Source organism: Rissa tridactyla, chromosome 5 (assembly GCF_028500815.1).
Source record: "Rissa tridactyla isolate bRisTri1 chromosome 5, bRisTri1.patW.cur.20221130, whole genome shotgun sequence".
In the NCBI taxonomy this organism is placed as follows: domain Eukaryota; kingdom Metazoa; phylum Chordata; class Aves; order Charadriiformes; family Laridae; genus Rissa; species Rissa tridactyla.
Genome location: NC_071470.1, coordinates 80,724,008 through 80,750,205, shown reverse-complemented (window position 1 = coordinate 80,750,205; position 26,198 = coordinate 80,724,008). Strand labels below are relative to the sequence as shown.

The 26,198-nt window shown below is 51.7% G+C and overlaps 1 protein-coding gene across 5 annotated transcripts; it reads left to right on the top strand.

Moving 5' to 3' along the window:
* On the top strand, positions 1-24,913 carry NDNF (neuron derived neurotrophic factor). 5 transcript variants are annotated; one of them, XM_054204096.1, is made up of 4 exons: positions 1-244; positions 20,567-20,764; positions 21,791-21,915; positions 22,835-24,911. In XM_054204096.1, exons 1-4 carry the CDS (start codon positions 225-227, stop codon positions 24,226-24,228), a joined length of 1,737 nt encoding a protein of 578 aa, XP_054060071.1. In that variant the 5' UTR covers positions 1-224; the 3' UTR covers positions 24,229-24,911. The 5 variants fall into 5 exon arrangements, with proteins under 5 accessions (XP_054060071.1, XP_054060074.1, XP_054060072.1 ...); XM_054204099.1 differs by lacking the exon at positions 1-244 and adding an exon at positions 660-719 and having other exon boundaries at positions 22,835-24,913; XM_054204097.1 differs by lacking the exon at positions 1-244 and adding an exon at positions 1,979-2,013 and having other exon boundaries at positions 22,835-24,912.
* The last annotated feature ends 1,285 nt before the right edge of the window (positions 24,914-26,198 follow it).

Below are 26,198 nucleotides of genomic sequence, written 5' to 3'. Positions count from 1 at the left end.
AGCACATCCCTCTCTGCTGGCTCCAAAGGCTTGGGGAAAAAAAAAAAAACTAGCGAGATTGCAGCGGGTTTTCTTTACTAATTTGGGCTTTCTTTTTTAGTCAGAGTCTCCCGGTTTTGGATGATTGAGTCTCCGTGTCTTCCGCAGCAGAAGAGGAGCACGGGTAGTTGCCGAGATATTTTTTTATTGAGGTGTTGAAGGCAAACGATCCTCTAGAAGGCGGGATGCTGTGTGCGAATACCAGGTATTTATAGGTTCTCCTTAAACGTGCGTAACTTAATCCTAAACTTCTGTGTCTTTCCTCCGTTCCCCAAACCCCTACCCTGTTTGAAAACGATAAATATAGTTGTGGAACATGTAAAAACAGGGAGGTGAAAACAGAAGGATAACTGGATGGGGGCTCCTGTGGGGCGCTTTTTCTTAAGCCTGGGTTTCTTTTGGTGAACTTAAATTTTTGGAGCAGCCCCTGGGGCAGAGCGCTCGCTGGCTGGCGGTGAGCGACCCCCAGCTTCTCTGCGTAGTTGGCAGAGCGGGAGGTAAGCGCCAGTAAGTAACGCCAATGAGCAGAGGTCTGGACAGCCACGCGTCCCCGAAGACACGAGCTCTTGGGGGCTGTGCCTTCACGGAGGGAAGCCGATTGTCACCCTCCAGAATATGACGATCTGCGTCCCTCCGCTGAGGCTTGGCCGTCAGATTCGCTCGGCGGTTTGCGAGAGGAGGTGGGTTTGATTTTATTTTTTGCTCCCCAAATCTGTTGAAGCGATCACCTCCAGGGGAGTCGCCCCATCAGGCGCTATGGGTAAGGACTTGTTTAAGGCTTGTGCAGCGCTTGACGTTTTTATGACCGATGTGCCGAAAAAAAAAAAAAAAAGAAACGAAGAGGGAGCGGGGTTTGTTTTTAAAGGGCAAAGGATACTTCCCGGCTTTCTGTTGCAGCTCCCAGGTAAGAGAAATGCCCCCCGCTCCCCGACCGAAAACGCAAGGAGGGAGGGAGAAGGTGAGGGGCTGCACACGCAGCTTCGAGACCCCTTTGGCCAAATTGCGGGCGGGCTCAACGAATCCCATTTCTCCCGCATCCCTGCCCATCTCTCCATCGCCGTTGGGATGTTCCGCAGCATTCCCTCAACCCCCCAAACCCCTTCCAGCAGCGGCTGCGTGAAGCGAAGCGGGAGCGCAGACCCCCCCCCCCCCCTTATCTCACAGCGTACCCTGTGTCCCCACCCCCCCCCCACCTCCCTCCTCCGTTTCCCCCCCCCCCCGTCCCGACTTCCAGCCAGGATAACCCTTCCAAGATGGATGTTGAGTAGCTCCTCGCACCGCAGCAGCGGAGGGGAGGGCGGCACAAAGCCGGGGGGGTGGCGGCGGTGGTGGTGGGGGGGTGTGTGGGGGGGTGTGTGTGTGTGTGTGTGTCCCACCCGGCCCCTCGGGACCGGGGCTCCCCCCGGGCCCGCCCCTCCGCGGAGCGAGGCGGAGCGGTACCCCCCCCCCCGCCTTTCCGCGGGGCACCCCCCCGCCCCGCCGGCAGCAGCGAGCCCCGCCGTCCGCCGCGCCGCTCCGCGCCCCTCCGCGCCCCTTCCTGCAAACTTTTCCCGGCCCCCGCGGTTCCTCCCGGGCCGTGCCCTCGCCCCGGGCGGCGGCGGCGGGTACCCTGGGGGGGGGGGGGGAGGGGGGGCGGGAGGGTTTGGGGGGGAGCTCCCGGCTCCTTTTCCCTGGTTTTTATTGTTTTTTTTTTTCCTCCCCCTTTTTTTTTTTTTTTTTTTTTTTTTTTTTTTTTTTACCGCGGGGAGGGGTGGGGAAGGGAAGGGGCTATAAAGCGCGAAGGGACGTGCGTGACACAGTCCCCGCTGCAGCCCGTCCCCGCCGGAGCAGGGGGTTTGGAAAACGCCCCCCCCCCCCCCCCCCCCCCACCAACACCCCCCCCGCAAAAAAAAAAAAACAACCACCAAAAAAAAAAAGCCTCCCCCCCCCCCACCAACCCCGCGTGAAGGACAGGACGGGACCGGACGCCGCAAGGTAAGGCGCTGGCACCGGGGCGGGTGACCGGGACCCCCCCCGATTGCCGTCGCGGGGGCGCGGTGACATTCCCCCCTCCCCCCCCCCACCTTTCCCCGGGCTGCGGGACCCCTCGGTCACAGCGGGGCGGGGGACGCGCCGCAACGAGCGGCCGCCCCGCCGCCGTCCCTCCGCGTCCCGGCACCGCTTCTGCGGGATGCTGCCGGCGGGACCTCGGCGCCCTTTGGGATTCGCCCCCCCCCCCCCCCCCCCCGCCTTCCCCTTGGGTTTTTCTCCCCGTTTTTTGCTTCCTTTCAGCCGGCGGCGGCCGGTGCCCCGCAGCCCGGGCTACCGCTGGGAGCCCCGGCTCGCCATCCGGCGGGTGTGTGCCAGGCAGGCGACGGCTCCGGCTCCGCTGGCATCATACTTGGTTTTCGGGGGAGAAAAAAACAAACCAAAAAATCCCCGCCCCCCCCCCCCCCAAAAAAAAACCCCAAACCAAAAAACGAAAGAAGAAAGAAAAAACCGTGCCTACCAAAAAAAGTAGACAGGAAACTCAACGGTGGGACGTAAGTGCTGAGATTTGCTAAAAGTGCGGCTCGGGTCGTGTTTTTATTTCGCCAGCGCAGAGACAATAGCTACGCAGCGTCGCTTAATCACTTGCAGACAGAACTTTTATGTGTTTAAACCTTCACAGTTAGGGGCTAGCGCGGATTTTTGAAAAGCGGTGGTTCTCTGGGTGGTTTTGTTCGGCATGCATTTAACACTTGAGTGGTAACGCGCCCCGATTCCTACATCCCAGTTAGCTCGGTGCCAGGGACGAGCACCGTCTCCTCCGTGCCGTGCTGCCCAGTGCGGCTCTGGAAATCGTCCCGGTGGGCACCTACGTGAGCGGGGCAGCCTCTGCAAGGCTGGTTTTCAGAGAGAGCGGGTTGTGAAGCTTGTAGGGTCCCTCGGATTTTCCCTCCCACCAAAGGAGCTGGTTAGCGTCTAGTTACAATCTTTTAACGAAGGGCTTCAATAGTGTCGCTGTTCTGGTGGCTTGACTGACCTGCGGGAGGCGAGCTCAGAGGGGAGGCAGCATCCCCGGCATAAACGCACAGGTCTCCCTGGCCCCGCCGGCTGTTTGCGAGCAGGTACCGGGTGATGTTCGGTGACACGAAGGTTGGCACCGTGTCTCCATCGGAGCATCCATGCCTTAGGATGGGCTGCGCTAGCCTAGGCGCACTGATTTCACGCTTGGTCGAGCCGGTGGAGTTGTGTCTGTGTGAAACTGGAAGAGGCGAGGGCCATTTGAGGGGGAATTCCTCCCTGGTGGCGAGCGATTTATACGCTGGCGAGTGACCCCGGCAAGGCACCGCTGGCTTGGCCAGAACCCGCGTTCCGTAAAAGTCGCGCTTTGGGTGTTAGACATTGTCAGCACCCTCGGCCGTGCTGTAAGGGAGCAGGGAGAAAAAAACTTTTATGATTCCGTTCAGCCCGCTTTGAAAAATCGCTGATTCTTAGCTATTTTAGGAATGGCATTTTGGATTGCTCCTTGTCAGGAATGCCTCATCCTCCCGGCCTCGCTCTCCTACCTCGTAGCAAAACACATACCTGCAAGAGGAGAGCTGCCGAGGTCAGCTTTCTAGTACCACTAAAAGCCTCCCTGAGTACTTAGAGTAACGTCTAGAATTCAGAACTTGTTAACACTCGAAGAAGGCGAGGGCTTTTTAAAGCACCGAGAGATTTTATGTCCCATTTCAACCACTGAAAACGTAGCGAAGCGGAAAGGTGCGGTACCCCAGCGTGTGTGGGGTAGGGTATGGATGTGCGTGGGGTGCCGTGGCTGCGTTTCATCCCGTTGTGAGGAAAGCGATACCCGTTCCTCGTGCACGTTCTGTGTCGGCAGACGACGAACCCGTCTTAATTTGAAAGAGCTTTATAATACGTCCGAAACACCCCCTTCAGCCTTGTCGCATTTCCACCGTGAGGACTGCGGGAGCATCGCTCTCTCCCTGTTTCTGCGCGGCCCCACACACAAAACCCCTTGATTTTTTTATTTTTTGTTTTGCACGGCGGCGGGTGGGCACCGCCGCCTGTCATCACAGCCCCCGCCGGACGGGTGACACGAGGCGCATGTCCTGCGCTGGGCTCCGCGGCGCCTGCGAGAGGAGCCGGCTGTTCCCTGGCAGGCGGTGGCACAGGCGTGACGTGCTGCTGGCGTCATCGGCCGGCGGGCTACCTCACACCCCAGCACACCCCCCGCCCCCCGCCGCGGGGCGTTTGGGGTTTGGTGGTCAGCTGCGCAGTCCGAGAGGGAATTGGAACGCCCAGTGGGATGCTGATCCCGCAGAGATTAATATGGGCCCCCCCCTTTTTTTTAATTTTAAGAAGGTTGGCGGGGAGGTGAGGCCAAGCTGCGTAGGATCGCCCCACCGCGCCTGTTTTGTTGTGGATGACTGCTTCGGAAACACCAAGGAGAAGCATTTAGGTTTCCCCGATGTTTATAAATACAATATGGTGCAAACTGTCAAGCAAGCTGTTCAAAATCACGTAACGCCTGCGCTGCCTTCCCTCTTCGGCTCGAATGCCTTCACCACATACTCGGCGTTCATCCGACGTTTAAAGCTCCCGGCACGCAGCTCCCGGCCCATCTGCCGCGGTTTTTCCAGCCTCTCCTCCTATTTAGAGGGGCAGGAACGGCGTCTTCAAGTCCTCTTTGTCCTCCTTAGAAGGTTTGTCCACCTAAAGCTTGTCCACCTTAGAAGTCCCCTGAAAATGAAGGGATAAACCCCTTCCCGGGATGTTGCCCGGGAGCTGAAGTGGGTTATTGGTGCCGGGGGGAGCAGGGGCTGCGCAATGGGGTTTCCAGCCTCCGGCCGTGCGGTGGCCGCCTGCTCCCCGTCCCACGGCTTCGGAAGGGCTGGACGGACCTTATTCGCCGGACCTTTCGCTCTGAAGCGCGCTGGGGTCTTGTATCTTAATATATATATAAAAAGATGAGATGTTTATTAAACTCAGGCCCCGCTTTTTCTTCTCCGGCCCTGCTTTTTCTCCTGCAATTTCTGTTCCGAAAGGCTGGTAGTGAACGGTTTATGGAAAAGAAATCCTGATTTATTTCTGCAAGTGGTTACGTTTCGAGCTGGTACCAAGCGGTTTGGTAGGAGACCACCTTTTATGCTTCCCATGGCAGTTTAAAAGATTGCTAGAAAAATAATCCAGAACCTAAGTAGGTTTGGATAAAGGCAAGCCAGGACTGTACGTCAGGGTATGCGGTGCTTTTATGCAGCGAAGCGGCGGATTTTACCACAGAACATCTGGGGGCTGGCTTCAGTTACAGCACAGATTTTAGCGGGATAACAAGTCTTGTTTGGCCTCGCGTTCATTTTGAAGTCACTAAACTTTATACGAATAATAAAACTCTTAAGCCCATTACTTCACTGTTTTCAAGGGGCTGTTTCAGTCCTCCTTTCAGGGTCTCGCACCTTGCCTAGAGCTGGGTTTATTTTGGTTTACTAAGTGGGTATTTGTCTTTTCAGTCCCCGGCTTGCTTTTGCAGGAGGTGGATTTAGTAATTTGTAGCGACGGACACACCGGAGGTGGCGGGTTTCCACGCGACCTCGCCGAACGCGCGCGTTTTCTGCATTAAGGGCAGTGGAAACGGCGGGTTTCTCATTCAGTGCATTCAGTGGGGCCGATGTTAGTAACGTGGAAGGCTACAGAGCTGCTCCGGGCCACCACTTCAGCCACTCGTGAGGGTTACAATAACGGGGGAGGTTTTGCTTTCTTTTCCTGTTTGATTCCAAAATGCAGAGGAGAAGGACAGACCTGGCTGGAGGAGGGAAGGGCCGGCTCCTTCATGTTAAGAAAATACGTTTGCGAGCCCTTACATGAGGGCATGCACTCCGGTGGGAATGCCCAGCATTGAGGATGGCAACTTGGACTAATATATTTATCAAGGAATACATGTTTGGAATACAAGGCTTGTGTCAGAGTGTACAGACAGCCCATGAGACTGACGTTTGCCTCGCTGACGGAGAGCTCAGTGTGACGCCGAATGCTGTTGCGCTCTGTATTTTGGCGTCACTGACTGCATGGGCAGGAGCGAAAGGTGCATAAATCAGAATGACGTTGAAGGAAAAGAGAGCGCCTGAGGTAAGACCAGGGAGAAGGGACTCGAGTGCTGCTCAAGCTCTGCTAAACGATGGGCGGTGCAGCGAGTGAGCATGGCCCTGGAGAAAAGGCAGCGTGCAGAAAGCCGCGTTCCCCACGCTGCGTTTTACATCGTGACTGAGAATACGCTACTGCTACCCCAGAAACCTTCGTGAGATCAAACAGGGAGAGCTTCTGCTGGAGAAAACGACTCAACTAAGCTAATGCTTATGGATGGATGGAAGGAGCTTTGAAGGCCGAGGAGACGTTACGTTTGAAAACTGTAACGAGATGTCATTAGGAGAGGAAGCATTTGCCCGTAGATCAGGAAATAGGTCAGGGTAATAAATCATAACTCCAGGAGAACGTGCTTAAAGCTGGAAATAAATTAAGAGGGACAGAGAGAGCAAATATTAAAAAGCAGCTTGTTCTTTCGGAATGAATTTTCTAATTTGCAGCGTGCAAGGACACCCACCGAACGGGAGGAAGATAAATGTTAACGCAGAGCTGTAACGGGAACCAGCCGAAAATCTCACGACTGGGGAGGTGGCTTTGATTGCGCCCCGGGGAGCGTGTCGGTCGCACGGGACACACCAGAAGCAGGCAAAGCGTGACTTTTTCAGACAGCCGATGCTACAGCTTCACCAAAAATGTGGCGATCTTCTGGGGGACGTTGTGCAGGTTGGGGTTTAAATGCCGTTCGGGTAATCAGCGCCACGAGCGGTCTGAGGACCCAGCCTTGAGTCCGCAATTGCTTCAATAAGTGAAAATACACCCTGAGTTAGTTACCAGAGGGATGCAGGCGAATCGCGCGCCGAGCATCTTTCGGCGGCTGTGTCCTTCCCCCCCCCGCCTCCGCCCGGGTAGGGGCGAGCACTCGGGTAACCACATCATTTTCAGCATTTCTCACCGATTGCTCAAGAGCACACGGGGTTTTTCGGGTTTTGGCCCGAATCAGGACGGCTCCGCTTTTAGGGTAATTAAATTCAGTAGTTGGGAGGGAGGCTTGTTGCTGGCGCGACAGGCGAGATAAGAAGCAGGGGGTACTTACGGCAAGCACCTGGAAATCTGAAAAACAAAAGGCAATAATTTATCTTTCCTACTTCGTTCCCCCCTCCGCGGGTCCGGATATGAGTGCCCCTCCGGCGTGACCCTCGCACGCTCACAACATGACACGCCACCGAGGCCGGTGCTCCCCCTGTGATTTACAGGGGAAAAGCATTGTTCGCCTAATCGAGCATATTTCTTTCCTTTTTTTTAATTTTATTTTTTGTTTTATTTAAGAAAAAGTAACTTTAAAGGGGTCGAAACTTTATTAGGGTGTGAGAAAAAAACGACGCTTTTCGTCTTTCTCGCTTTTAACTTCCTCGGTACCAAAATAGGGCAGCGCTAGACCAGCCACCGCTCCTGCGGCAGAGGCTGGCGGGGAGGTGGGAGGCGCGACGGGATCGCAGGTTCTTCGCGCACGTCCGCAGGGATTATTGAACAGGGTAGACGGTTTTCACAAAGCAACCAGAATATCGCGAAGGCGTGAGCTCGCTCGCTCTCTCTTTCTCTCTCGCGCGCGCTATTTTGTTTAGGTGCGGCAGATTTGCCGCTGATTTGTTTATAGTCAAACAGTCTTAAACGTGTCTCAGCGTTCTGAAATCCAGGAACCTGATGCAAATCAAGCAGTTTACAGATCGGGATGATGATGGTGCGGGAAAGCCAAGTGTCTCGGGGCTGCCAGCTGGTCTCTGTCTGTGAAGGAAAACATCAGTGAGCAGCGTTAACGGTTTCTAGTCCCCGTTCTTTCTCTTCCTTTGGCTACTAAATCTGCGTTCAGTTCCCCGTGGGCTTTTTCTCCTGAGTAAGAACTTACTTGAGTATGATTTGTAGGACTAATAGGATCTTACCCTTATTTGGGGAAGACCCTCGGGGCTCTCTCAAACTGATTTTTCAGTAACGAGAAATAATGAATAAAAATCTAATAGTCCTAGCGGGCATTAAAGTTACAGTTTTGCAGGGAAGATTTAATGTCAGTCAATTAAAACTTATAATCCTGTTATAGTACAATAGTTGAAAAAAAAAAATCCTACTAGGAAAAATAAGTGGGTTTTTAAGACCCTTTCATATCATGTGAACAAGTCTAACTCAATTTAACATTTGAATTAAGCGGGTATTTTAAAGCAAGAGTGTAAGATCTCCTGCAAGAGTGTGATAGCAGGGCGGTGGGCTCAGGGAAAGCAACGTGCTGTGTCAATTTACGGAGCAAGTTCTAATTCCCACTCATTTAAGAAATAAGCGGTTCCAAAGCGTTTGTAAGAAAAATTGCAGGCAATTGGGCCTTTAACTAGAAAATGCCGAATTCATACAGGGCAACGATAGGTACTTCCAGTAGGCCAAAACAGGCTTCTGGCTCAAGCTCGTGCTCGCTGGGCTGGCGGCCGTCCCCACTCGGCGCTATGGGCTCGGTGTGATGTGTCTGGTCAGGGATTGTGTGGATCCCGACTTGGGGCCCTCAGTGGAACGTGGACGTGGGGAGTGAAGCGGGACCTTGGGGGCATTGTCCAGCTCCAGCCCAAACCTCTTGGGCTTGCTGAAATGCCTTGAGGGGACAAAGAACCGCCGAGCCGATACTTTTGTGAATTTAGAGCTTTTTGGGTTTTACCGTGCAACGTTAGCGGTGGTGTTGAAATGACACGTTGTCCTTTAGCAGTAACTTTAATTCCAAGGGTCTCGCAGCCATTTCCAGTCACTAGCAAAGAAGTGCTGGGTCCCACGCCACCGCTCCCACCACGTCTTCCCCCTTTGGGAAAGGAAATGCCCTTAGCACGCGTTTCAGCCATCTCTGAAGGCAGAAATTCCTTTATTTTCCCATCTTTTCCCTTTTTTCCCCTGCTGTCAACCGAGGATGTATGGTTACCATAAGAAGGCCCGAAGTCGTTGGGGTTGTTTGGATGTTCGCTCACCCATGACGGTCTGACCTATCCGCCCGCGTGTGTTCCCTCCGCTTTTGTTCGCAGTAACTAGATAAAGGACTAACCGTTCGCCTGCCGGCCTGGACAAATAAACACCGGCCCAGCAGTGGAGTGGAGCTGAAACCGAGCCTTTTGATAATCTGATTTTTGAGATCCCTTATCACAGCTCTGCAGTTGACCTCGGCAGGTTGACCTCTTGCGGCACGTCCCTTCAGAGTGCCCATCTTTTCACCCTTGGGGAAGACTTTTCAGCTTGGTCGTGCAGAAATCCACCACTTAGAATACTCAAAAAGTGTTAGAAAGCCACCCTGAAGACCGGCAGCTCCCAAACACGCTCCTCTCCTGCTTTGGTATGATGGGCCGGTGGCTGGTGAGCTGTGATTGGACTCGCGGTGTCTTGCGATCTCTTCAAATGGATGCATGTGGCAGCTCTGATCTCCATGGCCGCCCTTCACTGTCTCTCTGGGCATGTACTGGTTTGCCCTTTGGAGGTGAATCCTTTCTCCATTGTATGGCTCCTCAGCCCTGGAGACGTTCAGTGATGCTGGGTGAGCAGTGCCCCACGGTGCCCACTGAGCAGCTCAGGGCAGGCACACGGGCTGCATGGGTCCGTAGCTCCCCTGACACCTGGCCACGCTTGCCCCAAATTTTTTGTCCACTTCTCAGGAGCTGCAACAGCCTTGAGTAACCTTGGGAGCCATCCTGCACCATACGGGCGCTTTTCTCATGAACATCGGGCGTGCTCGCTGCTGCCGTTTGTCCCAGTGACTAGCGGGAGGACTGGGAAACCGGGGCCGGAGCCTCCAGCCTTGGGTCTTGGTGGGATGAGTCTCCCCCACCTCGCCGTGGAAAGGTCAGGCTGTTGGGGGAAGCAGAAGTGTGAATTTTTCTCTGGAGGCGGTGGGAAGAGGTACCGCAAGGGGTGCCCTCCAGTAGATGCGTCGAGGAATTTGGAGCGGCTAACGTGCTTTGTTAACAATTTTCTCTAATTTACTGAGTTGCCCTCTGTAGGAATCTGTGTCTTTTTTAAAGGAGGTTGCTAAGGAAATAAGTGCCGGTAGAAAAAATGTAGACGGTGTTGAGCGTTCCTGCTTTTTCCCATCCCTACCCATGTAGCATATAGAAGTGAGGACGCCAAGGCGGCCATTTTCTGAGCGACACACAGGAGAAGCGGTGAGGCTGATCTGTGGTGTAGGTCACTTGCCCACGGGCCACCCTGTGCTCTCAGCCACCGCAGCCCCCGAGGAAGCCGCCAGAGATCATGGTGCGACCAAGAAATTGGCTGTGCTGCTTTCTAGGGAGGGATGGGATCAGCGTGGGGGACGATGTCCACGCTGGCTCTTGGAAAGGCTTTGCCGCTGTGACTGCAGCTGAGGTCTGCCAGCTCCGATGCCGAGCGCGCTGGTAGAAATATGTAAATATCAATATCTTTAGCACCGCATTTGATACTTTCCATCTTCAAACACTTGACAAACGTTTACATATTTTTCAGCCACCCTTTTCCAACTAGGGAAAAATGAGACATGGCATCTGTGAATTGCTGGGATACGTAACAAATCGTTAGAAGAGAGCACCTTAAGGGTTCATTAAGTACTTGTAGGGCCTAAGATTTCCTTTCCACGGCAGATAATACTAAAGCTGAATCCACTTTCGGGCAGTAAGTTCGATCAGAAAAAATTGGATTCCGATGGTAATTAAGGAACTGGAAGTTTTGGGGGATGACCTATCAGCATACCGTGTATTACCGTGGGCCTAAGTAATAGGGGCTACCCTCTGAATTTGGTAGAAAAAGTCATAGTTTCTTTGAAGTCAGCTGAGGATCTGAATCGCATGATTCAGGTGTGACTGAAAGCAACGCAGGGATAAGACTGGAAAAACAGAGGAAAGGAGAGAATAAAATAGAAATAACGTCTTTCCTCCGTTCATATAAATTGTGTTTTCTCCTCGTCCCAGATCTAGTTGACTATGAGTGTTCCTGACTTGAAAAAAAACCTAGAATCCAACCTTGCAATTGCAGCTGGTGCCAGACACCACTACAGTTTCTATTCGAGTTCCCGTTGCTGTGTGTTTGCTCCAGGGCATCCACCGCCCCTGCCAACCGGTGCGGGACACCGTCCTGCCGGCAGCGCGGGGCTGCCGCTGGGGGGGTTGGAGAATTGCTTCTGGGGGCACGAGCGCTGTCAGAGCGGTTGTTGCTGGAGCTGCCGTCCCGCTTCACCCCGCCAGCTGCCAGAGGGCTTTCTGCAGAGCTGTTGCTGTCGCTCTCCATGCTTGTCGCTGTCGTTACTGGGGGTTACCGGTTACCCTGGAAGCACCGAGAAACCCTAGGCAGGAAAACGGAGGACAGGGCGAAATGGCAAATGAGAATTTCTGTGGAGCCGCTGCAAGAAAACTCTTGCGTGTAGAGGTGGGGCAGCGGGCACGAATGCTAACGTTCTTGGGCTGGCTGTGGTTTGCGATCCCATGTCCACGTGCGGGTGGTGTTCCTGACGCCGAGAAAAACTGCAGGTCTGTTGGAAGCTGAGGGAACTGGCCTCCGTGCACTTCAAAGGGTTTCAAAGTAGGCAGCAATTTCCCCTTTTGTAATCATCTACCGACAAGCAGAAGGGAAGAAGCAATTGCAGTGTGCTCACGGCACAGCTTCCCGCAAAACGTGAGCGCTCCGGTTGTTGCTGAAGCCGCTGGAGTCTCGGAGACCCGGAGCACCGGCGAGTCACGCCAGTGACCCGTAGCCCTGTCCCTGTCACCAGCGCCCCTGCAGCTCCCTGCCTGGCGCAAGCCCCTTATTTTCTCCCCTTCACCAAACACCCTGTTGGCTGTGGGCAGCCGCCAGGCGAGCCACGGTTTCCAGGCCCTAAGAACGGCTGGAGCAACTTTAACTCCTTCGTTGGAGCATATGACTTTGGTTTTACATTTTACCGCTTCGCCAAAGGTCTTTCCGACCTCCAGATGTAAGCCCCGGCAGCGTGAGGATGCGACGGCGGGAGGCACGGACCCCGATTCCGCTCCTGCTCTTTATCATACCCTCACACTTCAGTCCTCCCTGTCCCTCCTGGGTTTTGGCAAGGGCGCTTGCTCATAATGTCATTCAGAAGTATTCCAGAGAAACAGTGGGAGACTCCGTTCCAAAGACCAACATGCTTGTGTCGGTTGTAATTTGTAATTGTTCGTATGTGTTCCTCCCCGCTAATCCCCGCGCTGAAATTCATTACGGAGAGGCAGGAACATACGCTCGGAGAGCTGCGCTGAAGGCAGGATGACTTGGCCGAGGAAAGTAGCTATTGTTTTACGATTAAAGGAAGGGATTATATTGGGATTTCCTTGAACAAGGAAAGTCGCTGCCCCACTTTTATTGCTTGGAACGAGGGGATAATAATTACTCTCCATTATAAAACACCTCCAGATCTCGCGATGAAAGATTTGTGGTAGAGCTGCGTGGTATTCGGGGTTGTTTATCTTAGGTGGCCTGGAGTTGTGCAAACTAAGATTTCTCTGCCTTATCTTTTTTCTCCTATTGGGACTCCAAACCCTGCTGAGACTCGGGGAAAAAAAAAATTCCCCGTCTCCGAGTTGGGCGTCTGACATGGGATTTTCCTCTGGAAGAGCTGGTGCCAGTCACCCATCCCGTGACGCTTGCGACGTCCAGCCGCCTGGGGATGTCGTATGGGCTTGGGAGGATGAGCAGGTGGGATGGTGAGGACACAGGCCATGCCGTGCCGGCGCGGCCAAGGGATGTGGAGCTCGGCACAGGGTGCGAGCCGCCGGCTGGCTGCCACCCGGTGCTCCAGCACATCGCTTCTTCCCCTGCCACCCCCTCGCAAGGAGGGGTAGGAGAGAACAACCGAGCATTGTAACCCAGGGCGCCGGGGGCTCGCTCTTTGTTTGGTTTTGACACTCGCTGCCGAGGCGCGCGGGTCGAGGTGGCTGCGAAGGAGAGAAGTTGCCGGTATGTGGTCTCTGAGTTAAAGAAGAAAAACTAGGAGGCATTTCCTCAAGTGTCCCAAATGGCATCCCCTGGCTCAGCTGGGTTTCGAAGCATCCAGCTACCACCAGCTCCAGGATGGTGATCTTTCGATGTAATCAGAGTTGAATCTGTTTCCACTAAAAGTGGAAAAATAAATAAGGCTCAGTTTAGAAACAAAAGAGTCCATGTAAAATTCGATTTTTCATACCATATCTCCCCGAGTGTGTTTGCTTTTCAAATGTCTGATTTGAGACAGCTCCGCATTTTACAACGTTACCCCTTCGAACTTAACCTCTCCCCGAAGCCGTAGTTTGTTGCCACTGTTGCTCGTTAAGATTTGGTGATTTCTTCATACCGTCTGATTTTCACGTAGTTGGATTTTTCTTCCCCACGCTACTGTGATTTGCTTCGCTGCAGCAATACTCCCAGCAAAGGAGAAGGGCGGGTTGAATTGGAGTCGCAAGAGGCGGTCGGTTAATCCGCCGGTTATTGACACGGTGGACCCTAAATGCTTCGAAGGCACTGTTGTAGTCCATCGTGTCCGCGCGTACTTAGGGAGCTTTAATCCACGGATTACAGGTCCGTAAATGCTCCTGCCCTCCCAGTTACAGCCGCTTCTGCCAACGGGAGCTGCCGCGTCCAGCCAGCCGCGGCGCTACGCAAAAATATTGCTCTTTAAAAATCCACGGAGATGGTGATACACCCCGGTGTATCTCGTGTTCCTCGTGTCCCCCCGCCTCCGTTCCATAGGGAAAGGCCGTGGGCTGGTGCAGGTCTCCGGCGGAGGGGCTGGCTGGGGCTGACTCCCGCAGCCCTGCGTGGCCCGGGCTTTTCCCTGGGCACGAGGCAGGACCAGACAACAAGTTTTTCAAGAGCGCTGCTTTATTTTATTTAAAAAAACAAACAAACAAACAAAAAAAAAACCAACCCCAAATGAAAAGCATACCAAACGTTTTCCAGATCCTTTAGGGAATAGTTAAGTATTAAATGGCCAGCCTTCGCTTTTCCCCTCTGGTCTCCCCGTGAACAAACAAACCGAGCTTATAAATACTTAAAATTTCAAAGGCGTTATTTTTCCTTGTTTGCACGTTACAAATAACTAAAGGTAGTGCGATCAAAATAGGTGGGCGCTTTTAAAGTCCTCAGTTGCGGAGGTGCTGGCTCTGTACGCTGGGGGGCACGTATTTGCATTGTATATCTCTGGAAACGAAGTGTATAATGGCAAAGCTCACGGCCTCTTTGCTTGCAGCGTTCCTATAATAAGTCCAAGAAGTCACACAGTGCCCTTTTATTTCCGAAGCCGGACTTAAATCCCATCAATAAATCTACAGACTTATTATGAGATGCAGCACGGGTAACGTAAACAATCAAAAAAACCCCTCCCAACGCACCGGAGTTTAAAAACAGGATTAAAAAGTTAACCATCCGTACGATAAAAAGAGAAGAAATGCAACACAAGCAGTGTGGCAGGCAGCGCCTTGGAATTATCCGCACGAAATTACGGTCATGCGCTTCCCACTTTATGTAATGAACTATTAGGCTTTATTTATTCCAGACGCATTTGCTTCAAGTAAACCCGGACCTTTTGTTTTGTTTTGTTATCGTAAGTCCTTTCGCAGGTCTCTGCGGCCTGCAGACGGTTGAGAAGCGAAGCAAATCAAATCGCTTCCATAGATCAAGGCGTGTGAAGATGACTTGTGGGGAGCGCTGCCATCGCACTGGTGAACCGAACGCTCTCGCTCCCTTTTTACGGAGTATGTTCGGTGACATCGAGCCTTCCTGGGGGCGTGTGTGAAAGAGACGCACAATGGAACCCGAACAGGAGCACGCAACTGCTTTGACCCCAAACGAAATGAATTCTGGGCTTGCCGGGTGGGATTTCTGCGATGGGATGTAAGCGGGGAGCCTCGGGTAGCCCGGTTGCAACTGCTGTATTTTGCTGGGGGATAAAGGACGTTCTTAGGGCAGGCGGAAAATACCGTAAGCTCGATGTGCAAAATCAAAAATGGGGTGATTTTATCGGCCCCCGAGGCCGCCCATGTCTGGCTTTGGTTGAGGATGCGCCCACTCCCTTTGGTCCCGCAGCCTGCGGGAAGAGCCTGCAAGGCGCTGCCCCAGCTCCGGCTTGTTTATCCCCCACCTCAGAATCTAAGCCAGCTGCAAATCCTGTTTTCCTTGCCGTTTCTGCTTGGAACCGCGGTTTACCTGGGTATTTGCAGGCCTTTTGTATAGGTGAAGCTCCTTACGCAAAGATTGTAAAGGAGGGACAGGAGGTTTGTGTGTGGGGGATTTCGGAAAGGTCGGGTAAGGCTCAGTGCCCGAGTGGAAATCATTAAAAAGCCAGGAATGAATCGTAATCGTCTATGATCCCATTTAACGATAATTTTCATGTGTGTGCTTACAGCTCAACTTTATAAAATGGCCAGACTGCTGCTTTTGTTTATTTATACTTTCCGAACGCAAAAAAAAACAACCCCACCAAGCCTCTGGCAAGGTGGTAAATTTGGAGGCGTTTAAAATAATTGCCATCCCCCCTCCACAGGCACAGCACACACTTTTCCCATCTGTCGATCCACGTAGGTAAATACGTACGGGTTCGTTAAATAAACCTCTCCTGAGGCGGGGCCGTTGCTGCCGGAGTGTTTGTGCAGCCCAGGAGGTGCTCCCCGCCGCTTTCCAGCTGAAAATAAAAGGAAAACCCGGCCGCCTGCCACCACCGCCACTGCCCCGGCATCGGTCGGTCTTCCCGGCCTCGGCGTGCCGGTGGGCAAAACCAGGTGGTCCCGTCCGGCTGGAAGGCAGCCCGGGAGCCGGCCTAGCTGGGAGGAGACGGGGTGGATGCTCCGTGCTCTCACCCTGGCTCCCCGGAGCGGATCGGTCTGCTATGGGGGGACTTTTTCCTTTCTTTTGGAAACGAAAGAATATACAAGCGGGTCATATTTTCTGAAGGACGTTTTTTCAGTGTTGCTCTTGCGGCTGGTGTAGAGCCGCTGGCGTCCGCGTGTGCCAGCCCAGTCCCTCCAAGCTGCGGTGGGATTTTACCTTCCCTCCCGGGCCGTGCCTGGGGTTGCCGCGCGGCATCTCTCTGGGCGTCCTGGCACGGCCTTGACCCCCTGTGCCACGGTGTGACCTCCCTTGGTCCCCAACCCACCGCTCCGCCCCTGCTCCTTGCCCATCAGCTCGCCCATGGGGACGGCGGGAGGGTCACCTTCACCTCGGGTTTAAGGCTCGATTTAGAGAGAATTTGGGGAAAAAGCGAGAAGTAAAGACGGGCCATTAGAGGGCACTTTTGCAATCCCGGAGAAGGCAAACGATGCTTATTATTTCACTTAGGACTGTTTATTTTGGCGCTCTCTTAAATTCAGTGATAAACAGCAGGCAAATCCCTCCAGTCAGCAGGAATATATCAATAAAATATTGACTCAGAGTTTGAAAGAAAAGAAAACAAGACGAACTTGTAGAAAAGGGAATAAAAGGCATTTTAGGAGGTGGCATAGTCTGGAGAAGGAAAAAAAAAAAAAATAATCACACAACACCTTTCACGTGATTTGTTTGGCTTTACAGTGCAGCGCTTAGGCCTCGGCTTGTTCCTGGCTTCTAAAAGTGAGACCGGCTCGGAGCACGGCACACCGAGGCAGGAAAATGGTTCGTTGGAAGTTTGCAAGGGATGGATGGGAGAGCAGGAATTCCCAGTCTCCCATCTAGCCCCTTCCAACCCCTACCATTCTGTGTGATTTTCCCAGGAACTCTCAAAGTCGTTGCGCAGCCATGAGCTGGCCCGGAACGAAACACGGGACGAATAAATGAATTTTTTGCTTTCCTCTTGATGTTTTGCCTCAGTAAACTATAGAGGATTTAGCTTGAAATTACAATGAGCGCACTGCAAAACAGAAAATCTGCTTATTGACTGGTGTGAAAGGGTGGTGTAACACTGGCAGCGCCGTTTCCGAAAACTCTGAGTGAGTTTTGGATGCCTCTTTGCTGTTGAGGTGTCCCGCTTTTGGAAGGGTCCTGCATGAAAATTGGGCCTGTTTGACGCCTCTCAGGTTGGATACGTGAAAACGAAAGCGCTCCCAATCCTATTCGCTTGTGAAGGAACGAAGATTATCAAACTTTTCTTTTGCAGTGCCAGTTGTCGGTTTGCCATTTCGTGTATGGGATGGGCCGGTGGTGCCTGCCCTGGCTGGGCAGGGATCACACGATTAACCTTAATTCTGTCTTTTGTAATTATTTTCAAGCCAAAATGCTTTTCCGGTTAGCTAAAGAAATGAGAGACGAATCTGTACCTTTTTGCTACACCGCGGTTGTTAACGGGGACAGAAACGCTGTCTACAGGAGTTTTTTTAAGTGAGTTAGCCAGTGAAACGATTTCAGAAGTGAAAGTTAGCCTGGGTAGTCCTATAATCACAAATCGTTTATTTTCACAGAGGTTACATAGCACTGGAACTGACTCTGGGAACAGACGAGATTGCAATTTCAAGGGGTTGGGGGGGGGAGGACGCTGTCTGCAGAAAGTGTCAGAGTTTCTTACCTAACCAAATAATCTGCTCTAACTGTTGTGATTAAGTTGGAAAGAATTTCTTCCCTGTTGGCCAACGATAATACTTGAAAAATCAATAAACAGCCTGTTAGAGCACACGGAACTCATCCTGCTTTGTGCGAGAGGAGGTTTCTGCTGGCTTCGGTGACTCAAGTCCCCAAGTATTTTGACTTAACGATCTTTGCTCCGAAAGGTCAAATGTCATTAACTTTGCTGATAAGTATCAATGCTTCACTCTGAATTCGAGGAAATATGGCTGTTGTCATCAAAAGCAAAGTCCGGACATGGTCGGGATGAATTTTGACCAACGCTGGGAAAGGCAAATGAGGATTTAACTAGAAGTGGCAATTGCGTGTCTTAGGTAGGGCCCTTTATTCCTTTCCCTTCCGTAGGGCAGAGCACTGCAGCAACCTGTTACTCAAACATCCCAAATATAATGAAGCACACAATTCCCGACCCGTCAGCGCCCGAGATGAGCTGCTCCAAGCCCTGCAAACGGGGAAATGCGGCCGTGCTGTGCTGTTGCCAGGTTATCGCCGAACAAATAAGGGTGCAGCCTTCTCCAACTGCAAAATAACTTTGGGCAGCCTCAGCACAGGCTTCCCTGCGAGCCAGCGGGGCCAGTGACCTGGGGCAAGCTGGCCGCAGGGCTACCCGGCACGCTTGCCACTCACTCGCAGAGGGCATGGGGCTCCTCCACGGTGTCCGTGCCCACCTGGGACATGACCACGGGGGAAGCTCTGCCAGGTGAACCTCAAGCATTCGCTTTCATCTTTCCTGTGGTTTTCCACTCAGGAAGGGGAGGATCTGGCTGCAGATGTAGGAATATGGGTCGGGCTGGGAAGGGGGAAAGCTCAGGAAGGTGTAGGTGCCTTTGGTGTGAGGGAAGGCACGAGCGAAGGGAGGCGAAGATAAAATTGCATCCCAGTGAGGGAGCTTTCAGTACGCGTCGCTTGTGGCTTACGGTTACTTTGGGGTTTGCTACAGATTTTCTCTTCCCTCCTGCATCGCCAGTTTCAGTGGGAAAATGGAGAGATGAAGGACAGGGAGTGAGCGGGACGTGGCGAGGGATGGAGGGAGCGGGGGAGACCTGTGCCGTTGGTGGAAGGAGCAATTAAATAACAATGATGTTAGAGGCAGAGGCAACAATATGAGAGTGAACGTAGCCCTCCGTGGGCCTTGCTGGCGTCGGGAGACCTGCTGTCCTGCACGTGGATGGCTGCGTTTAGCCGTACCGGGAGAAGGACGGCAGGACAGGCAGATGCCACAGCGCAGAGCGGAAGGGAGGCAGCAGGGAGGGGGAATTTGGGAAGATTTCCTCAAGAACTCAGGGGCAAAAAAGAGGACAAGACCCCATGCTGCCATCCCCACGTTGGGGATGCCGGTGCCCGCAGCGAGCTTCGGCAGGGACAAGGTGATGAGGAGAGGGACAGAGGGTGGCCGGCTGCCGGCTACCTGCCTCCGGGAAGGAGCACCAAGGGGTTTGGGAGCCACCAGGGAGTGGGGCTTCCTGAGAGCTCCCAAAGGACCAGAGCGGTGGGCTGGGGCCAGGAGGAGGGTCCCACGCCATGACCACACTGGCCTCCGGTGGCTCCTTTGGGGTTTTTGGAAGGGAAAGCCATGGGAGAGGGAAGGAGGAGGCTGCCCTCAGGGGCACCTGTTTCTATTTTCATGAAGTGCTTGAAGGGGAAGAGCAATTTTATTACGGCTTAGATTAATTACATCATGCCACTTCTCAAGGAGCTCTATGGTTGCTATTTTTACATAAAACATTAGGGAAGCGTCAAGTGGAAGGGGGAAAAAAACCCCAATCTCAGCAGCAGGATTGATCTTAAAAGGAAAGAGTCTGTTATAAAGCCGTAGTTAACTTACAGTGCAGTACAAGGAGCGGTGCCCGACCACGCGTTCAGCCAAGTAACAACAAGATAAAACCGTTCCTGCCAGCTCAGCTCTTTTATCGTGCTTCTCCCCCAAGCCAGTGGCTAACACCATTTAGGTAATGACCTAAACCTCTTTTTTTTCTCTAATTTTAAAACATGTTATCCTTTAGCAACTCAAACTCGCTGTCCTCGTACCAGAAATGGGCTTTGTTTCCCCCCCAGCACCCACCCATACCAGACCATGAGATCGTCTACTGTACTGAAAGGAGATTTCCAGCCTGTCCCACTGTATATGTTAGGAGAGTCATTACTGACCTAGTTGTAGACATAATAATGAAAGGCTGAGATTATGAATTATTATGCTTAATTTGTAAGGGATTCTCTGCTTTTGTGTTTTGCAATTCCCATCAGGCTTGAGGATTAAGCCCTGCCGAATTGCACGCTAATACCAATGCGCTTTGAATACGTGTGGGTTTAGATCCCGTGTTTTCCTAATTCGCTATTTTTATAAAGAACAATTCCACTGGAAATATTTACTTTCCAAAGGATTGTTGGAAGCCCATCCGGAATCTCCTAAGGAAAGGGAGGTGGATGTGCCCTCCATCTGCTCTGGGCTGACTCTAGCTCCCACGTCCAGCGAGTTTCTCTTTCTGCTATGGCCAAACGTCAAGCTGTCGCTCTAACGAAGTACGTGGAAGGCTTTTGCTCTTTGTTAATGAGAGGGAGAGATACCAGTTTGCAACCAGTGCGTGGGCTTGCTTTCAATTACAGCTCAAGATAGAGAACATCTTATTTACACACTTTATCTAAGCGCTGTGATGGTGCGAGTTTAGTCCTTACAGTACGTATTCCGAGTGCTCGTAGAGCAGTACAGTGAAGGGGCCGGCAAAACCTAAAGCGCACGCGACGTTCTTCTAGGTATGCCGGCGTTTCAGCGGTAAATCAGCCCACAAGAGCCACAGGAGTCTGCGGGTAGCCAAGGCAGTGACCACGAGCCATGAATAAACCGGTGCTTTGCCGCGGTCTGGCCCACCAGCGTGGGGCAAGCTGGTGGCGGCTTCTCTCGGGTGGGACTGACTCCCTGTCGTTGCCGTAGGATGCTCCCGCTGCGCTGCCCCCTGCTCCTGCTGCTGCTGCTGCTGCTGCCCCTCAGCTCCAGGCCCCAGAAGTTCCCTACCAGAGACGAGGAGCTCTTCCAAATGCAGATCCGGGACAAAGCGTTTTTTCACGATTCGTCCGTCATCCCGGATGGAGCCGAAATTAGCAGCTACCTCTTCCGAGACACCCCTAAAAGGTATTTCTGCCCAGTTCAAATGAGGAAGTTGTACTTCGAAGGTAGTAGCTCTATTTTCCGAGTGATTTGAAATAAAAATGGGATCCAAACCAGAAAAATACAAATGCCGGCGTTCTGTCTGGTGAAGTAAGTAACTATGCGAGTTTCCATCCCAATCCGGCCTCCCCGGCTGAGGGTTCGTCCAGTTTTTATTCGATTTCTGGGACAAGCCCAGAGCTCCCACAGATGGCAGAAGTTCCCTGAAGTGGGGCCACTAACGGCGTCCAGAGGCAAAGGGATGGGGGAGGAAATTAGAAACCACAGGCTTACCCCACCACGCTTGTCTCGCTTCATTCTTTCATATTGGGCTTTAAAGAAGCAGCGAACCCCGGTCTGGTCTGAGCTGCCCACTTGCCAACCTCTCCCTGTGGGTCAGAAAACACTGAGGTTAGGCTGGGGAAAGAACCCGAGGCTCCGAAGAGTTCAGGGAAGGCCAGCATTGCCACCTTCCTCCTCGTATCGCACACCTCCTTGAGCCGGCATTGGTGGGGAACAACTTTAAACACTTATTTTACAATAAATGACATGTAGCGCTTGGGGGGATGTGGGAGGACACCTGAAGGTATATGTATCTATATGCGTTTGTAGGGCCCTCACCCGGACATAGCGTAAAATATGCGTCCTGCTTTGAAGAGCATATTCCTAAATTCCAGGAAAGATCCCTTTTCCCTCGTTCATACCTTTGTGACCATTTATACTGTACATAGTTAGCGTAGGGGTAAAAAGTGAGGCTGATGGAGGGGAGGGCAGGAGGCCAGAAACCCCTCCGCCGTGTCTGGGCAAGCGAAGCGCGAACTCTGCAGCACCGTGTGAGTGGGGGGACTCCCCTCCCCAGCTCTCGCCCACCAGCCTTTCCGTATTCCCTCTACACACACTCCCGGCTTTTGTCTCCGTTGCCCCACCGAGACCAACCTCGATCATGTCAAATCACGCTGGTTGGCTGCCATCAGGATCTATTGACTTATGGCTCTGTTAACCTTCCCCTAGGTACTTCTTTGTGGTTGAAGAGGACAACACTCCCTTGGCAGTGACAGTGACGCCGTGCGATGCCCCTCTGGAGTGGAAACTGAGTGTGCAAGAGCTCCCAGAGGAAGCCAGCGGAGAAGGTTCAGGTAATAACCAACCAAGGATTTCCCTCGCGCCTCAGAGGCCCGCTTTGCTCCTGGATTCAAAGCCCCTCAGACCAGTCTCGGTGTGATGTTGAATATTGCAGCAGGCCCATCTTTATGTTTGGATCTTCAGCCCCAGTCCTGCCGTTGTGCAGGAAACTGGCCACAGGTAGCAACGTGACAAGGGAAAGGGCTATTAAAAAAAAGGTAAAAGTAAAAGTTATGGATACAGAGCGCACTAGATGCTGCCACAACAAACTGCGTTTGCCCAGAGGAACTCAGTTTTACAGGGGGCTTTGCTGTGGGCTGTGCACACAAGATAAGAACCGGAGAGACAGGGCTGGCATTGCAGCGGGGCTGAGCTCGCCCCTTTGAGGGGACTTGTCCGTAGACACGGAGCTTATTTGCAGATAAACGTAAAACTGCTGCTGAGGGGAGAAGAGTTGTCTGGTTTCCAGTGCTCAATGGCACACAACCACACTGAACTGTATACACACTTTTGCCCCCCCCCCCCCCCCCCCCCGCCGTATTTAGGCACAAAGTTTTAGCGTGACTCAGAGGGCCAGAGCGAAGGGCCCAAGGCCAGAAACAGGCAGTTTCCACTGGGGAGTTCTACGGCATCTCCTAGTTGGGTGCCTGAAGTAGTCTAGTGGAAGGTATTAGCTACCATTCGTGAGGCTCTATTAATACTGGTCAGGTGCCATTTCTTTTGCATTTGGTTTTAACCCGAGTGCCAGACCAGTGTCCCTCTCGGATTTGACGGAAGTATCTTGCTGAGAAGATAAAACCTTCCTTTTTTTGTCTCACTTTTGTATTGTATGTAGAAGTGTCTATTAGTGTTTTATTTTCTCATATTTGCAGATTGTGTCTACTTTGTCTATTTGTCTTGTCGTACAAATGTTTTGCTTTGCTTATAACCTAGGTGAACCAGAACCTCTTGAGCAACAGAAACAGCAGATTACTAACGAGGAAGGCACAGAGCTGTTCTCTTACAAAGGTAATGATGTGGAGTACTTTGTGTCCTCTAGTTCCCCGTCTGGTTTGTACCAACTAGATCTACTGTCGACAGAGAAAGACACGCATTTTAAAGTGTATGCAACCACTACTCCAGAATCAGACCAACCTTATCCTGAACTACCTTACGATCCCAGAATCGATGTCACTTCTCTGGGACGTACAACGGTGACCCTGGCGTGGAAGCCAAGTCCCACTGCCTCCTTACTGAAACAGCCAATTCAGTATTGCATAGTCATCAATAAAGAGCACAATTTCAAAAGCCTCTGTGCTGTTGAAGCCAAGCTCAGTTCTGACGATGCCTTCATGATGGCTCCAAAACCAGGTCTGGATTTCAGTCCATTTGACTTTGCCCACTTTGGCTTTCCCTCCGACAACAACTCCGGCAAAGAACGTGGTTTCCTAAAATCATCGTCAAAGTTTGGGCGCCAAACATCCTCAAAGCCGAGAGTTGACCTGCATAAAGTTTGTGTCGGGAACAAGAACATCTTCACAGTGTCAGACCTGAAGCCCGATACGCAGTACTACTTCGACATGTTTGCTGTCAATACCAACACTAACATGAGCACCGCATATGTTGGCACCTTTGCCAGAACAAAGGAGGAGGCTAAACAGAAAACAGTCGAACTGAAGGACGGCAAAGTTACAGATGTGTTCATCAAGAGAAAGGGAGCCAAGTTCCTACGGTTTGCTCCCGTTTCCTCTCACCAAAAAGTCACCTTCTCCGTTCATTCATGCCTGGATGCTGTTCAGATCCAAGTTAGAAGAGATGGAAAACTTCTCTTGTCTCAAAACGTGGAGGGTGTGCGGCAGTTCCAGCTTCGCGGAAAAGCAAAAGCTAAATATCTCATTAGGCTGAAAGGAAGCAAAAAAGGTGCTTCTATGCTGAAGATCCTGGCTACAACCAGGCCTAACAAGCAGTCGTTTCCTTCTCTTCCTGAAGATACACGAATCAAAGCCTTTGACAAACTCCGCACATGTTCTTCGGTCACGGTGGCGTGGCTGGGCACCCAGGAGAGAAACAAATTCTGCATCTACAAAAGGGAAGTGGATGACAACTACAACGAAGAGCAGAAGAAAAGGGAGCAGAACCAGTGCTTGGGTCCAGATACGAGGAAGAAATCGGAAAAGGTTCTCTGTAAGTACTTCCACAGCCAGAACATCCAGAAAGCAGTGACCACAGAGACAATCAGAGGCCTGCAGCCTGGCAAGTCCTACCTGCTGGACGTTTACGTGATAGGGCACGGTGGGCACTCCGTGAAATATCAGAGCAAATTGGTGAAAACGAGGAAGTTCTGCTAGTGCCCTTGTACATAGAAATATATGGAACTCCGCTCAGAACATTATCCTACTTCCAAGTATATGGATTGACTACTTGCACAGCTGAGAAGTTGTGACCTGTATTTGTACTGTGTAGAAAAGATATCAACTTGTATATTTATGTTTACATAAGTAATTGTTTGGAGGAACTGAGGCTGGTGCTCTCCGGTAGCATCCGGCAACGGTATAACCATGTGTCCGGTGACCCACACGTGATGCTCGGTAGATGTCCAAGGTAGCAGGAAACCTCGAAGGGACTGGCACTCCTTTGCTTCCATATTGCATGAACTGCTTCTAAATTATTTTATACTTAAAAGGCTGAGATACGTCATTCGTCCACCTTGTTATTCACACACAAAACTCACAGACATACACCCTTTCTCTCAGTGTAGATGGTAGGGCTTCTGTAAATTATTTTATAGAGTCTTGTTTTAAATGTTTATGTTTCTATGATTGTAAACTATTAAAATCTCTCCCCAATAAAATACAGATCTGAACTAAGTATTAACTGGGCTGCACATGAAGCAGTTTCATTGCTAATGTAAATTCTTACCTAGCTGATTGTCATGTTTAAATACTGTATGTATTTCATGTACAAAGTTGCTATAACATTATATTCCTGTACATAAAATTAAAAATATTAGATTATATACCGTTTCTTTTTTTCTTAACACGCGGAGGGGATTCTTCCCAGACTTGGGGACAGAAGAGGCGTGCTGGAACTTGAGCCGAATTCAGCTAGGACGTGCCTCTCTTCTGTTGTTCTTCGTCTTTTTGGGCAAGGCGACGGAAGTCTAGTAGAATTACTGATGCTGCTGAGTCAGTTAAAATCTGCAGGGGAGCGCAGGCCATTGAAAGAGGGGCGGTTGTGCCACACTCGGGGTCTACAGTGACCCAAGCACTAAAGGAGCAGGACAGCACAGAAGAGCTTCACTTGTCCCGGGTGGGAATGGATCCTGTTTGGTCGTGGTTGCTCGTGCTGCCAGCGCTTCGCAAGGAGCTCGCCGTCTGAGTTAGAGCGACCATATGATCCAAACAAATAACCCACCAGAGAACCAGTTGTTATTTTTGTTAGTTTACCATTGAAAACATTTGCTTTCTGGATGCTGCTGGTTTTGACCAAAGTAACAGTAAGCTGAGAGGATTATTATTTTTTTTCCATTGACGAGAATGGTAGCGCTAAGAAAAAAAAATCCCATACTTTCGTTTAAATTGCATTTATTTCCATTGTGTAGATTGCTTCACAGTATTAAATGTCTGGATCTCATCTTTTCTAACTTTTCTTATTTTTCCACGTCCCCTTCATTGACTCAAAAACTTGTATAGAGCTGCTTAATGGAAAACACACTTCTGAGAGGCAACCAGCCCAGCCCCAGTTCAAGCGGCTAAGAGCAGGATAGTGTCTCAGTCCCAGTGGCGCAGTGCAGGTCAGGGCCTCAGGACAGGTAACAGACCTTTTTTTTTTTTTCGGTCCCATCGTACGTACCAGCCCGCAGCGCTCGGGCAGTGGACGTCGGGGCTTATTCAAAGACAGTCTCTGTCTCTTCCTTAGGTGCCTGGCCACAAAACGTCTCACTGCTGTGACTTTAGCACTTGCGGCCCCCTCGGGGCTCTGAAGATGAGGGAAAGGGCCCAAAATCCACGTAAAGGCTGAAAGCAGGTTCCTCTTAGGCTGCTCACGGGAGAGACGAGAACTCTCCACCCCAGGAAAGGGGAACTCCTGTTTTCCTTGGCCCCGTAGTGCTGAGCTCTTCAGGTTTTCCTCCCTGCTGGCCCCAGTTTGCAGACTGGAGGGCGGCAGCAGGGTTTGGTGGCTGCGCAAGCTCCCGCGCCGTTCCACAGGCTGAGTTTGCTGTGAGGATTCTCCAGGAAAAAGGCAGATACCGCAGCACGAAAACTGATCAGAAGATGCCTGCTGTGTTTAAAGTAATTATGTAATAAACCTAATAATT